This window comes from Agelaius tricolor, unplaced genomic scaffold, assembly GCF_023055355.1.
Source record: "Agelaius tricolor isolate 1412-34295 unplaced genomic scaffold, bAgeTri1.0.p SCAF_19, whole genome shotgun sequence".
NCBI classification, from domain to species: domain Eukaryota; kingdom Metazoa; phylum Chordata; class Aves; order Passeriformes; family Icteridae; genus Agelaius; species Agelaius tricolor.
In genome coordinates, this window is record NW_027269279.1 from 9,453,274 (window position 1) to 9,468,957 (window position 15,684).

Genomic DNA, 15,684 nt, shown 5'->3' on the forward strand with positions numbered 1-15,684 from the left:
GAATGGAAACAACAATGAGCAACTTTCTCCCTATTTTAACTCTTCCTTAAATCTTACTCTTAATTGCTTTTGCCCTTGAATGATGTGAGAATCCTGCAGGGAATTTGTTACCCAAAAGCTCCAGGCAAGGGACTGCTAACTTACTGCTTAGACAAAACAGTGAATAACAAAGGCACAAAGTTGGCTTCTATAATTTTATACTGTCTGCTCTTTTCCTTCTAAACTCTTACTACATGGTATATGGATAGGTAATAGACAAATTAATAGGGTGCCTGAAGCAAGGAAATTTTTAATGTATTCAAACCATTACAGTTAAAGAAAACAATAAACAAGGCATACAAATATTTAGAATAACATTATAATGACAGGCACATTGCCCTTGTGTTAAAGTATATTAATTGCTGGAAATAAAGTAATTTCATTGAAAGACAAAGCAGTCAAAACAACAGATCTGAGCTGGCTGGTACATCTTAGCAGACTATTTCTGGGGAGAGGTACAGGAGTGTTTGATTTGTAAAACAACTGGGAAAGTACAAAGAACATTCTTCTGGGCAATAAAAAAATTCTGTTGTGTAAGTCAAATTTGCTGAATTTATCTTTTCTTAATTTGCATCGCTAAGGATATTTGCAGTGCTCAAAGTATGTATAACTGGTGGGTTTAATTAATTTCTCAACTGTGCTACTTGAGGCAAAAGAAGATGAAGAAAACCAGAAACGTGGGCAGGAGTGAGAACACAGCACTGCTCCCTGCCCTCCCACAACTCAAGCACTGGAAATTGATATGGAAGCAGGGTCCTGATATCTCCAGAGTTCATCTGCTTCTTGCCTCCTTAGAGGTTATAATCCTCTGTTTGTGAAGCCACAATGGGTAGTGGTAGAGAAGATTACTATGTCACAAATCCTATCAGAGGATTATAAGTCTGTCAGGTTGTGAGTAATTATGATGGAAAAGCAAACCTCCAGAGGACATAAAAATAACCTTCATAAAAGGAGATCTGCTGCCACATAATAAAAGTCTACATGGAAAACCAACCTCAGACTGCAGCTCTTTTGTAAAGCAAGAGCCCAGAAAATATTACAAGGATGTGAGTGTGATGGTACAGTATGGAGCCCAGGGGAAATGAAAAGCAGAAGAGAGAGGCTTCCAGCCAGTTTAGTCACAAGGCCAGTGATATTCCACTCCCACCCTCCTCGGATGGCAGTAAAACAGCCAACTGATTTCACAGAACTCTGCTCCTACACACTTGGAGCCTAACCAGAAACAAGGAGCCCAAACCTGAAACATGATGAAGGCCCCATCTCCTAAATCCCTGTGACCACAGAGAATTCAGCACCTCACAGTGCCACAGACTTCATCTAGAAGAAGCTTCAGTCTACAGATCTTGATTTTAACTGATAGACAAAGATGCAGTTGCCTCTTTCCCCATTTGCAACCTGTCACAAAGAGTTCAGAAGAGCTCCCAGGCATAAGATTCTTACATATATATATATACATGTAATTCCCATAGATTTGAACATAAAGTGATTGCAGCACATTTAGTAAGAAAAAGGCCCATTTACAGGAACACTGAGTGTTCTTCCCTGGCTGGACACAGCAGTGGAGCCTCACATCTCTTTGGTCACACTGCTACTGATTTTCCTTCTTTTATGTTTCAACTCCACTCCCACCCATTCACCCACCCCTTATATCATTATTAAAAGAAATACAATCTCTGACTTTCACATAGGTAAGTTTTTGAAGGATGTAGATAGAAAATTAAAGGAGTGGAGGCGGGAGGATTTATATTGTAAAAGTAGTGCTGTCCTCATCTTCACTTCAGATAAAAGTAGTTCAAATGAAGAGTCCATCTGTTTTTGAGTATGGTGTGAGTGCCTTCATCTGACAGCAGCAGAGAATTCCACAGCACTGGAATGAAACTTGGGAATTTTGCCATTTAGAAACAGACATAGGGCATTGTTTGAGCAACAGCAGCACTGTCACTACACAGGTCACTGATACATCTCTGCAGTTCATCTCCTGCCAGAGGAAAATCAGCTCCTCCTAAGATAAGCACCAAAGGCAGAGCACCATGGATTTTATGACCTGGCTCTCAACTTTCTTTCCCATGTGCAGATGTAAGGCATTGTCTCTGAACATCAGCCCATGAATCTCCCTACCATAATTCTTCCTCATGAGGACTGCACCCACAGTAACCTTGTTCATGGGTGTCTCAGAGGAGATCAAGGTGCCCAGAGCTGCCATGCTGTCCCTGCTTTGGTGCCAGGCAGCTCTGTGCTCCTGCTGGTGCCTGTGCTCTGTGCTGCCAGCACAGCCCCAGCACCATGGGCCACAGGGAGCCCAGTGCCTCTGCTCTGACAGTGGAACTGCATCTCCTGGGGGGCAGGACAGCCTGTCCTCAGAGATCACTGAGGTTACGTGTGTGAGGGACCACACAGCCTCTGCCATGGGAGACAGCAGCAGAGTGAGGGGCTAATTGTGCAGGCAGTGAATATAAAACATCAGAGCTCAGCGTGCTGGGAGACTCCTGCACTCAGTGGCACCACAGAGAATCCCAGCACGATGGGACTGAGTCCTACAGTGACTTGCTAGGACAGAGAGATGCATCAGTCAGTATGTTTGGTGACTGCATTTATACTGTAGACTGTCACTTCCATTAACAGAAACATCTTTTTTTGCTGAATGAAATGCCATCCCAATCATCTCAGATCTTTTCTGTGATCGTGATTAGATGGGTAGGTTGTCTGTGTTACAAGAATGTTTTTGTGATATGGTGCAGAGACAGAACAGATCACTGACTAGCATAAATTGCCATGAAAAAGATGTATTGTCTCAGAGCTATCACATTTAGGGACAAGACAACTACTCACATGACTTGTGCATCACTGATGAGAAAAGCAAAAAAGTCTGCAGGTCTTAAAGGACAAAGATATATAGGGATGACTTACAACAGCATTATATACAGGACAACACAGCTCTATGGATTGCTGAGGGTAGAACCTCATTGCAAGGCCACTAGTGTTGAGAAAAGGCAGCAGTAATGATCAAAGATTGGAAAGATTGAAAGTAGTGAAATTATTATTTCAGAGGAGAGACAAATATTTGAAAAGTGGTAAAAAAAACATTTAAAATTAGGAATGATAAAGAAGTTGGATTGCAAGCATCTGTTCTTGCAAAAATACAGAATCACTTAAATTGCAAGGCAGAGAAATTAAGATTAGATGAGAGGAATACTTATCAGTTTAGGACTTGTGCTAGACTATGGAAAATGTTGCAGCAGAATGCCAATAATTTGTTAAGACCAGAAATACCACTTTTCAAGTATGTGGTGAATAAGGCCATGGATATTTGTAATAGCAAATAAAAACAAAATTATTCAAGTTTATAAGTTTTTGGGCATAACCTGTTCCTCACTCTGGGAATGACCCCTAGAGTATGGGATAAGCACACACCTTTCAGAGACTGCTTTGCATATCAGCCCCACTAGGGCTCCTATAGCCCCCTGTCACACATTTAGTGTGGGCAGAGTGGCTGCCACACACCCCAGGGTGTCAGCATGAGCACAAACTGGGCACTGTCTCATGGACATGGCACCCTGGTTTTGATGCACCACCCTCTGCAGAACAAACCCTTGCATGGGCTGGGTGTGAATAAGGATATCCTTTAAAATACAGCATTTAATGCAAATCTGAAGGAAGGGGTAAAGAATGTAAATAAAGACAATGACAGTGGTATCACAATACCTACAAAGACACAAAATACTAAAGTTATAAAGGTGTAAGAAAATGCACAAACACAAAACCTCTGTGAGGGTCAGTTCAATTGCAGAGGGACAATCTACAGAGAGGAAAGAACAAATACATAGGGCAGAGGTTGGAGTGTCACTCCAACAGTGAGTTCTGAATGCACAACAGTCTTATTATAAAGGGAGAAACAGAAAGGAATTACTGTACAGCCATAGTCACATTGTTGAAATCCTACAGTTGTCATCATATGGAGGATTTTTCAGAACCAGCATCTGCAGCTTCTCTTGGTGAAGCTTGTAGGAACAAGAGTATGGATTTGCAGTGCTGGGTGAGCTGGTCTTATGATTAAGTATATTAGACTCAAGAACAAAGAGGCAAATATGCTTCTCATGTCATTGTAGTTATGGATGGGAGGGGAGCAATTTTATACTGATATTCTCCAATCACTCAGCTCTCTCCTGTTTTCATAGCTGTTATTTTCAATTTTAGTTAGTTCGGGGCATATCTTTTTCTCCTGAGTATCTGAAAATGCTCAGTTATTATTATATTTTGCTCTGATTTTTCTCTTTTTTCCCCTTTGACTCCCCAGACTTCTTTTGTCTGTCTTGTTCTCATTTCTTTTGTATGTGTGTCTGCAGGTGGCTTTTATAGCAAAATCTCATTCTGCTTTCCTGGCCTCCCCCCACCCTCTCCTGTTTTGTTACTGCATTGCCTTTCTCATTTGTGCTTTTCCTGATGCCTGTAACCACTCATTTCCTAATAGATTCCATTCTGTGCCTATGGAGTTTGTTCATTTTCCCTGTCCTCAAGCACTGAATCATTGGCTTCATTGTACAGAAAGGAATGACTCCCAGGCCACTCTGCAGAGCAGGTTCCCCTCTCCTGTGGCTGAAGAGGAGGAGGGAAGGGGCTGAGCTCAAGGGATGCCCATGGCAGGCTCCTGGCTCTGGAGCAGTGAACAAGCTCATTATTGCTGCAGCCTCCTCACAGCCCTTCCTCTAACCCTGAGTCTCCCACAGCTCTGGCAGCTTCTTGACAAGATTAATCAAACTAGGTGAAGGCACAGTGTATGCTACAGAAAATGCAGAAATCAAACTGCTCAGCTTTGAGTGTTTTGCCCCATTCATACATGGAACTATGATTAGTTTTACCTTGAGTTCTTATTTGTATTTAATACTTGCTGACATGCCCATTACTTGGTTCCTGAAGGAAGTGCATAATTCAGATATAACACCACCTTAGTTGGACAGAGTGCAGAATAATTACAGTGACCAATAACATTATTGCCACGTGATTCACACTAAACTAACTCCAAAGTTCACAATCAGAGAGGGCTGCTAAAAAGCATTTTCACTTGAAAAATGCAGTAAACAGTTAACTGTAATATCTTCAGTTGCTGAGCTACAGGTCAAGTAGTAAAGAGATAAGGTAATGATCAATATTTGTCAGCTACTGGGGAGACCAGAAACCAATGCCTCAGACATTTCCAAAGGCTCACTGTTGGTGGCTGGGATATAAACCTTACTTTCTCTGGCTATAAACTGGTTTTGGTGCAGCTTCCTTCCAGTTATTTTCTTATCCATGTGTCCCCCAGCAGCTTTTTTATACCTAGAGGTCTTCAGGGAATTACAGTCAAAAACACCCCAGCATAAAAAAAAAAAAAAAAATTTTTCCTTTTTTCCCCTGTCTCATTTTCTGCCCATCAGACATCTAACTTGTGTGTGGTGAGCTCCAGCATATTTCAAACTCATCATTTTGGGCTGGTAGCAGGAAGGCAGAGAGAAAACCACAAACACTTCATCCACAATGCCCCCTCAAAGTTTCAGAAGGTTAGGGAGCAGGCTGGCATGGCATTTCCTCGCTTCAGCAAAAATAAGATAGGTTGGGAATATTGCAGATTTTTTACAACATCACCATTGCTAATCAGGTCTGATTATTCATGCTAGAAGCTGTGGCACAAACAGTTTTTTGAGTATTTGTGGTGTTCATACTCTCTGCTTTTTAAAAATAAATACATAACTTGGCAGGGGCACAATGCAGCTGGTTGTATGGAATACTGTGGTGGACAATACCAGTGTCACATTGCCAAAAATAATCTGTGAGCATAGCCACAGCTTTCGGGTTAAAGTTGACCCCATTCAGTGAAGCAGCAATTTGCAAATACCAATCACAGAATATTTGGTTTACAAGTATAAATAATTTCACTTGGCACAAGGGGTCACTGGTAAAGCTGGTAGGGATTTTTGTCTTTAAACTGTCTTCCAACTGAAGAATATTTTGTATCACAAAATATTTTGAAGAATCCAAATGATTATTATTTCCTCCCTGAAATGTAACAATCACTATTTTTTCCAACTTCAAATTGGAAAAAAATTTAAACAAATCTCAGATTTTGCATGAACATCTTGTGAATCAAATGTCTTATTGTGAATCAAATGTCTTACTTCCTGAGAGACTCCCAATTCTGTATTGCTGAGACTGAAGGAGTGTTAAGTATGACACTACCAAGGCCAATCCCTTTTTTAGTTATAAATGTGGATTGCCCCAAGGTAGAGCAGTGCTGCTCAAAACCTCCCAGTTGCTCACAGATTTCTGGGCTCCTGCAGTGGTTAGACTGGCACTGCCCACAGCCCAGACTGCTGCAAATTTACATTGCACCACTGCTGCTTCAGTTATGAGCATTTCCCGAGCAGCATCCAAATACAGGTGAATTTACTTCCCTACATCATCAAGTTAACTACATAGGCAGAAAATGACACAAGCGTGCTCACTTATTTCTAGAAAACCAAAGGTAAGGAATCAGATCACACACTTTAGTGAGCTTGTGAACACATGCAACATTCAGCAGTAATGGCCAGTTAGACTAAAATTTAGTTTGATTCAGATTTAGACAGATGTATATATCAAGCTGAGATTTCTCTTGTAGGCCCTAGGAGTTCATTCCAATGGGAGCCTCTTTATAAATAGGAATCATTCTTCAGAATGGCTAAATGCACTTTTCCAGAGGTGGCCTTTTGCTTGATTCACTTTGTGCAAATGGCCAATTGAATGAGTAATTGGAGCTGTGTCTTCTGTGTGATGACTTAGTCTTGTGTAAGCATCTGGCTGTGTGTGAGGGGCACTGTGTTAGTCAGTGTGGCAGTGTGAGAATGACTGTCTTTAATTCGCTTGAAATTCATAATTTAGAAGAGCTTTGGGCTTTTAAAAAGACAGGAGAGAAGTCAAAGAAGATCTAGAAATTGAAAACATATTTCTTTACATCTTTGTAAACACTCAGGGGAGAAAATGACAGCACCATCAGTAACCCAGCAACCGAGAAACAACAGAATCTGCCACTGAACACCCGGACAAAGCACAAGTTCAACGTGGTCATCTTCCCCAGCACATTCCTGGGGTAGCTCTCTCCACTGTGTTTGGAGAGATGACTGAATAAAACTGATATGTCTAAGTAAGAAACAGATACAGAATCCTGTCCTAGTTAGCTATGCCTTATTTACATTGTTTTTACAAGTCTCCATGGCTGGAAGTCATTTCAGCAGTGAGTGTGGTGCTCATCATATTTTTAATACAGTAAAATTATGATGTTTTGACATATAATAATAATTGAATAATAATTGCCACAAGGGGACTTGATAGCAGAAGCGTCCATGAAGTACTGATTTAGCTCTACTCAGAAGACAAATCCATGACTGTAGGGTTAAAAAGTTGACACTTTCCTTACAGTGAAGGTCCCACCCATGCTGGTACCTTCGGTGCTGCCCTTTACTGAAATACAGCTGTGCTGGCATTCCTGCTCAAAGTGCACTCACAGATGCAGCCAGAGGAGAGAGATATTTCGAAGGTGTGGATGGTTTGGAAAGAGTGGGCAGCTATTCATTGGTTCTATTGAGAGGGTGCACTCCAGAGATGGAATGGGAATGGGTTCAGGATTGATGAAACTCCGGCTCTAAGAGTCACTCACTTGCCTCAGACATGCCAGTACTAGAACTGAACAGAAACATACTGAGAACTTTTACTTACTTCAAAATAACAATTCCTTAAAACAACAACTGTTTCTGTGAAATTGCTGACTTAACCAACTTTCAAGGTAAACTATCAAAAAGTATTCAAAAAGTGTTCCAATAGTTTTTGGGGAATTCTGAAACAGAAAAGTTTCTCATTTTTGGTTCTTCCTTATTAAGAATCAGTAACAGCAAGAAGAATGATAGCACTGGTACAGTTTTTTGGTTCGATGATAGCACTGGTACAGTTTTTGTCCTGTAACCTCAGGGTCCCCTCCAACCTTAGGCACAGGTGTATGGGATGGACAGAACTCTGCAAGGGCAGCCCCAGTGAGAACAGCAGAGGCTGCACCAGGCACCACAGACAGGGAAGAAGTTAAAAAACATCTTTGTTTTCTTTTCTCTCCCAGCAGTGTATCTGTTAACTGACTTCAGAGCTCCTGCTTATTAATGAGCTGTGGAAAGCCAGGTGGCTCAATTCCCTTAAAATCCTGGCAAAGTGCAGGGATATTTGGCTCCTGCCAGATCCTGTGGGCACTTGGAGGATGCTCCAATCCATCCATCACAATAAAACTGCCTTTCCCATAACTGACCAGCTTTCTATCTACATGATCTCTATGCTGTGCTTGATGCTGTGGGAGTTACTGTATTGTCACCAGGACAGCACCATGGTCTCACTATAGGAGATAAATGTGCTTGTCTGTGATTGCAGAAGCCATGAGAAGGTTCTAGAATTGCCAATCAGCTCAATGTATCTCAAAATACATAGCCTAGAGAAAGACTCAGCAAAAAAGATACACTGACCACATTGAAATCTGTTGAAATTTAGGTTTGCAAATTGAGTGCAGCATACAATTATGATCAAATGTTTTAGAGGCTGGAACTGAACACTAGAAACAACAAATAAATTTTATCTTAGAAAGAAAAGTATATAGGCTGTATTCTCTACTAAAAAGGAACAAATCAATTTCAGAAAGGGTATAGGGTTAGTGGTGGCATAAAACTCTACATAAGCAGTGATTAGCTCCTGTTTTTATGTATATCTGCTACAGAAAACATGATCTTGGTATGATATTACAATACCCAACATCAGGGGAGAGGAGAAAACATAAGGACAAATTGTGTGCTTTGAAGAAGTCACCTAATGATAGTCATGAGGCAAAAAAGCACATTTTACACTGTGATGCTTGTCTACAGAGCACAACATAACACTGTACAAATAACAAAGCCGCTCCTGGTTTTAAAAGCAGTGTAACTGTGAATGTGCAGCAGCCTGAGCCAATTTAAATGAGTCTGGCTCTTTTACTGCAGAGAACCACTCTACTGCCCTGTATTCAGTCTAACTTGGAACAAACTCCATGTTTTGCTTTGTATCTTGATGCTGCAGCAAATTCAGTATTGTCGGTGTTTAATTGTTTTGAAAACCTATTTTTTAGTTCAAAGACCTTCTTATACAAAAATATTGTGTGTTGCCATAATTACTTGTCAGCTTTTAACCATACCATTAACTGTTCAAAGTACAGGTCTGCTGTACTCAGACTCCCACTTTGTAATAAACCCTGTTTTGTTGCCCTAAATCTCAGGGCACGTTCTGTCTAATCCATACTCAATAATGACGTTGAAAACCTTAAGTCTAATTTACTCCTTACTTAATGCTTGTTGATTTTCTTTAATACAGATCCACCACAGATGAATAATGTCATGCCAACATCTCCCCTCCTTCCTCAGATGGCCCATCAACATTCATACCCCAGCCTGGGACAGATCACAAACCCGTACGAGCAGCAGCCCCCAGGCAAGGAGCTGAACAAGTACGCGTCTCTAAAGGCGGTCGGTAAGTGAGCGACAACGCGCGACTCTCCCCCAGCTCAGCTTGTGGCACTTGCTGCTGGCAGCTGACACTCTGCCTCCATGCTGGAAACAAGGTCTGGCTCATCTGGACCATATCATGGTCAAATTTTATGTGGAATATCATGTTACTTGGAAATGCAACAAAAATTAAGACAAGGACTGCAATTAAGGGATAAGAAAATGACATGCAAGAAGTGGTGATGGTATGATGTGAGCTCATACATGCACACAAAACCCCCCCATGCCCCTGCAAGACATTTCCCAGCAGGTTTCACCTGTGATGTACACAAAGGGTTCAGCCCAAGTTCTTTATGTCCCAAACCTGTGATGAGTAGGGAGTTGGACTTGATGGTCTCTGTGGGTCCCTTCCAACCTGAGCTATCCTATAATATGCCTACATGTGCATTGTGATGTGTATTTCTCACAGCTTTCTACACAAATGAGAGAGAAAAACTTACACACCTGCCCAAAAAGAGAAGGAACCCACACAGTTCTGAAGTAAGAGCTTCCACATTCCCTGCAAGATGTACAATAGTAGATCACTGGAGGAATGTTCTGAGATCTTGTGATTTCAAACAATTAGTGCATGATAAAATTCCTAATAAGGATTCCAGTGGTGGCTTATTTCTGTGCCTGATAAATATTATTTTAAAGAAATGAGAGAACAAAGAAACAGTTGTGGGGAGGGAAAAGGACAATAATGAGTAAAAAATTCAAAATAATTTTCATCTTGAATGTCTAAGTTTATAATAGTTTCCAGGGGCTGTAAATACTTGCTACACACCCAGTAATGACAGAAAGCCCCATCTAGACAGTATTACATTAAGAACCAGGGTGTCTTTTCCCTCTAACCCTTGCTTAGCTTTCACATATGGATGTTCACATCATTTCCCCATAAATTCAGAGCAGTGCTACTCTCCCTGTTTCCGGACAGAGATCTGTATCTAGAAAAAGAGCAGAACAGCTCAGAGCTTTCTGATTTAAGAATCAAGCCTTCACCATGCCAGAAAAAATTTTCATCACAAACTTACATTCCTTTATCTGCACTTCAGGATACCAGACCTCTAACAAAATGTACATCAAAATCCCATCTCAAATAGCTCAGTTTTACTTTAGCTTGTTGGTTTTATATCTTACAAGTGGTGTTTTAAATCTGTTTATAAAAACAAGGGTTAATAGCTTTCTGCTGGGTTTTGAATACCAAGCAGCTTCACAATTCCTTCTTCAAAAGGTGCTACTGTGTAATGATGTGGTGATTATCACAGATTTATGCACTGATATTGGGCTTCTTTTTCAGATGTCAATTTAGGTCAAGCCAGTCATCAAAGCTGAAAGGTATTTAAGCATAACAAAATGAGAGATGAAACACTCTAAGAAACTTCTCTCATCTGCCCAAGAGCCACTGAATGTACCTTTTAAAAAAATTATGAAATCAGAACCTATATATTTCTTGTGCGTCTGAGTACAAGTTTTTAAAGCAGCTAGATTATAACCATACAGTTAAATCAACCTTGAAAGATTGTGCACTTCAGCTCCAGAAGTTGTATAATGCCTCTTAGAATCTTAAACTAAATTAAACATAATTTCAGGGACTTTTTCTTCCAGGGGGATTGCACCATCTTTCCATGCTTTTCCCATATTCTTCCCCTCCCTTCTATCTTTTTTGCCAAGTTTTAGATGCAGGTGAATTTTCACAAATACAAAAGTGCTGCATTGTGATCCAAACTTCTCAGCAGAAAACAAGAGAGGTTTTGAAACTGTTACACATTCACACCTTCTGTCTGGACTTATGGAACAAGAACTAAATATGGTTTTCAACCATTTTCAGCCTCTCAAGGCCCTGATTCCTCCCAAGAGTACCTCCTGAGTGCATCCCAAGGTCACACAGAGGTTTGTCCCTGATGCCAGCCAGGCCTGGAGAGCTGGATGACCGCGCTGACATCCAGGGTTCGTGTTGGCTTTCAGAGAGTTCTGACAGGGAAAAGGAGCTGGCCAACATCAAGCCCACCAGTGCAAATCTAACCTGACAACATCTTTGAGCAACCAGACACAGACTGAGTTCACTCTGACCTCAAGTCACAGGGCAAGGCATTTTTTGCCTGCCAACATTCAGACCTGTATTTATGGATCCCCACAGCAGGTTAATGAGTGTGTGTAATCCATTCCCTTTTGCATTCATTGATAGTGGCTTGAGGGTGCATTCATTTGCCTCAAGAGGGACTTAGTAAGGGATGTGTTCTATATTTCTCCATGCATTTGAGGCCAACCATATTTATTTAAGTGCCTCTTACTCTGCATGATCCCTCTGCATGTTTGGGTGTAGTCCACTAACCCTTTTTTTTAATAAAGGATTGGAGGAAGAAGCATTTCTAATGTTTTGTAGCAACTGTAGCTATAGCACATTAATATCCCTCATCAGAATGTGGCCATAAGTGGTAAGAAGTTTAGATAACTGAAAAAGTGAAGCTTTACCAGAGGCAGTATTAAATTAATTTCTACACAGCTGCTTTCTTCTGAACTACTGATGTCCTAAAAATTTGGCTTATTTTAGAATTGAGCTACTCATTCCTCAGTGATTGTCTGCTGTGAAAATTTAGTTTATGAAAAAGTAACAAGTCACGTTAATCTCTGTTTGATCATGTTCAGGTTTTCCATTAATTTCAGTAAAGATTCAAGTTCTTGTGAAAACGAGAGACAAGAGAGTCCTTGCTATCAATTTGCATTGTGCTACTGAGTGAGAATGACCCACACATTGGTAGTGAGAGCAAGCTGATGCCCAGGAAGCAATTTTAAAGCTGCACCTCCTACTCCAGGTGACAGAGCAGAGTGTGGCTGGACATTGGCCTGCTCAGGCATGTGTGCCATGCAATGTGTGCATTGCAGTGTCTGATTCAGCACCACATGGGAGGACAGAGTTGAAAAGGCTGCTGTGGATGTCTTTAGCTTAAAAACGAAGTATTTTTACTTGAATAAGCTCAAAGTGCACAAGCAAACACTTCTCCATTCACTAGAAGAGGATGTTTTCCTCATTTCTTGGTAGGAATTCCTTTATTTGCTGCAGCCTCCAGAATTCCTTAAGTACTGATCATGGTTGTTGACCAAGTTCACCTTTCCCCTTACTGCCTGCTGCCATTTACATCCCTGAATGATGTGAGGACACTCTGTGCCTATTTTGTATTCTCAGATGAGTGCCTGGAGTACAGCAATGTACTGGTGAGTTGAGATGTGCTTACTGTTTTCCCCACTGCACTAGAATTTTACTCTCCTTCTACCTTGGCACACACACCACCAGGGAATAACCAGCAGAGGCAGAGGGCCACTTGGAAATGAGACAGAGAGCACCCATTTCCTGAACAAATAGATGAGAAATTTACCTCCCAGCATCTCTAGCCTACCTGGCTGACTGCTCTGACTTATTGTTAGGTGCACTCTGTTCATCCATTACCTTTCCATTTTCAAGCCACAGAATCTCTTTCAGCAGTGCCAAATTCTTCCCATCTCAGAATGTGAGAGACTGTCTGAGGGAAAAGGGTTAACAAGCTCCAAGACCAGTCCCAGCAGAAGTGGTCATTGATTTTTTTTTTTGTGGCAATAAACACCCAGTGTTTAGAAATTTCAATTTTTTGGTCACCTGAGAAAACATGATCCTGGTTTTCTTCAGTGCTTTTGCAGTATTTGATTATTTATGTGAAAAGTGCAGAAAGAGGTTTTTCTGCATAAATTATTCTTATTTCTGGTTCATCAACCATGTTTTTACTCCATGCTTAAATGGTTATTGCTCACTTAAGCAATACTGACATGCCTGAAGCTACAAGTGGATGGAGATCTTGTAGCTGAACACCTTCATGAAATTCAAGTCCCAGGACATACAAAGGTAACTCATCACAAATTTTTATGCACATCATTTGGACATTCATTTGGAAAGCATGAACAATCCAACTTCAAATCCCACTCAGCTAAGCTGCAAGAGATGTAGTCCATCCTGTTGCATAAGAGTTTCCTAGAGCTCAAACAGGCCTCATTATCCTGAGTTATTAGTTATTTATCCAGTCACACTGTTCTGCAAGTCCAGCTCAGTAACAGTTAATTTTCTTTCCTGAATTTCAGGGAGTGCAAAGTTATCAAATATCTTTAGACCTTCTGGCAGAAATGAAAAAATACTCCAAACCCAACTTCTAAATCCCCAGAACACTGGGAAACGATCACTCAGCTGCTAGAGAGGTGCACAAACATGCAAAACATGCAAATAAAAACTGAGAATACGAATGTTTCTACATTTGATTCTCTGTTTCTTTCATGAATTTTCTTTTTTCCTTCTCGCACACATTTGAGGAACTGACTGGACATTGTAAAAAAAAAAAAAATTAAATAAACATACAATGAACAAAATTCCTTCCCAAAACACAGACTGAGAAAGCCTTCCCTGATGCTGGGAGTTGTTAGTCTCCTGTGGGATTAAATCAGATCTAATTGATTTGATATAGTGAAGCTAGGAGGATATAATTGGCAGCAGACCCACCATCACATCTCTGAGTCTACAGCTCCCAGCATTTCTTGAAGCTGCACAGTTCTTTGATCCCAGAGGAAACATGAGACTCTGATCCAGCTCTGCTTGCAGTTGCAAAACTGCAAAGCGAGACTCTGCAAATATGACACTCAAGGAATAAATATCTCCTGCTTAGGTCCCTGCAGAACAAGTGTGGCCACAATTGTGCCAAGGCACCAGGCAACAACTCCCCAGAAAAGCGAAGCATATGAGCAAACTGACCTGGTCCTGTGTCCTCTGCACACAGAGAAGGATCCAAAGGGAAGATCACCTGAAGCTTTGCTCTGGGCTGCTATCTTTGAGCAATCTTCTTGTCTGATGGGAAATCTGTTCCTGCTTTGTCCCAAGCTTCAAACCTTCAATTTCCATAGAAATGGCTGTAGCTCTGTGCTGGTGCAAGATCTGTCTCTCACCATGAGACTCTCCCTGTAGTTCATTGTGCTCTGGCCTGGAAAGAAACACTGTAATTAGAAAAATGGAAACACACAACATGCCTGCCCATGCATTCACAGGTTTGATACAGTCCACTTTTAGAAAAAGCAGAACTAAAAATTTATTGGACTCAATATGTTTGTATTAATTTACTTTCCTATACCAACCACACTGTTACACTGACAGGTAAATATTCATGTTTCTTTGGAAGGCTGAAAAAGGAATTGTGCTTTCTCTTCAAAGACAAAATAATTTTCAGTTATCACTTCCATAAGCAGTTACACAAAGATGGATCAAAAACATCTGGGCACAGGAGTATCTCACTGGATTTAACACCATGAAAAACAGGGAAGCACAGATTAAAGCATCACTTGTAATATCCAGAGGGTGATTCAGATAATGATTTCATACATCCACAGGTATGTGCTGTGTCATAAATAATGCTTGACTAGATCTGCCCAACTCAACACTGGAGCTACAGATCTGGCTCAACAAAGTGTGACATAAAAACTGGATATATTTTCATTACTATTATTATTATTTACTCAGCCCAGTGTGGCTGGAGATTTTGAAGCTTTTGAGGGTTCATTTGTTAGGGAAGTCTTTCTTATTTGAATCCTTGCTTCTACTTCAGGCCCAAGAGAACAGCCAAGCAGCACTCAGGAGCAAGCCTTGCTTTACCACCCCCTGCAGCACCTTCCCTCAGCCTCCCCAGCCAGAGGAACTGCAGCATCACTTCTTTCACTCACGTCTTCTGATGAGACCCAGCAAATTTCACAGCCTGCCCAGTGCATGCAGATGAAATTACAAGACCTTTTCTTGCTTCCACTAAATAATTTAATTATTTTATCTGTTATTTACCCAATTGGCTTGTGATACCCACAGGCACACTGTCATAGGTAAATACAAAACACTTGGAGAGTCTTGATCAAAATATTTTCCTGTTTCATCATCCAGAACACTCATTTCTTCTTCCAGTGAAGTACTCATATTTTAATTATAAATGTGGCGTTTGTGCAGAGCCTCAGTAGCTTGAGATAAATCATCTGCTTTGCTGACATTTTTTTTGGCTTTTTAAAAAACAACATTTTACTGTAAAATCTACAGGAG

At 40.8% G+C, this 15,684-nt stretch overlaps 1 protein-coding gene across 3 annotated transcripts in view; it reads left to right on the forward strand.

The window, feature by feature from the left end:
* The window catches only part of SHISA9 (shisa family member 9), a 178,245-nt gene that overhangs the window by 148,852 nt on the left and 13,709 nt on the right, over positions 1-15,684 (forward strand). For all 3 annotated transcript variants that reach the window (XM_071444199.1, XM_071444198.1, XM_071444196.1), the window contains one exon: positions 9,424-9,579. In XM_071444199.1, the coding sequence (XP_071300300.1) occupies positions 9,424-9,579 (156 nt within the window). The remainder of the gene's footprint in view (positions 1-9,423; positions 9,580-15,684) is intronic.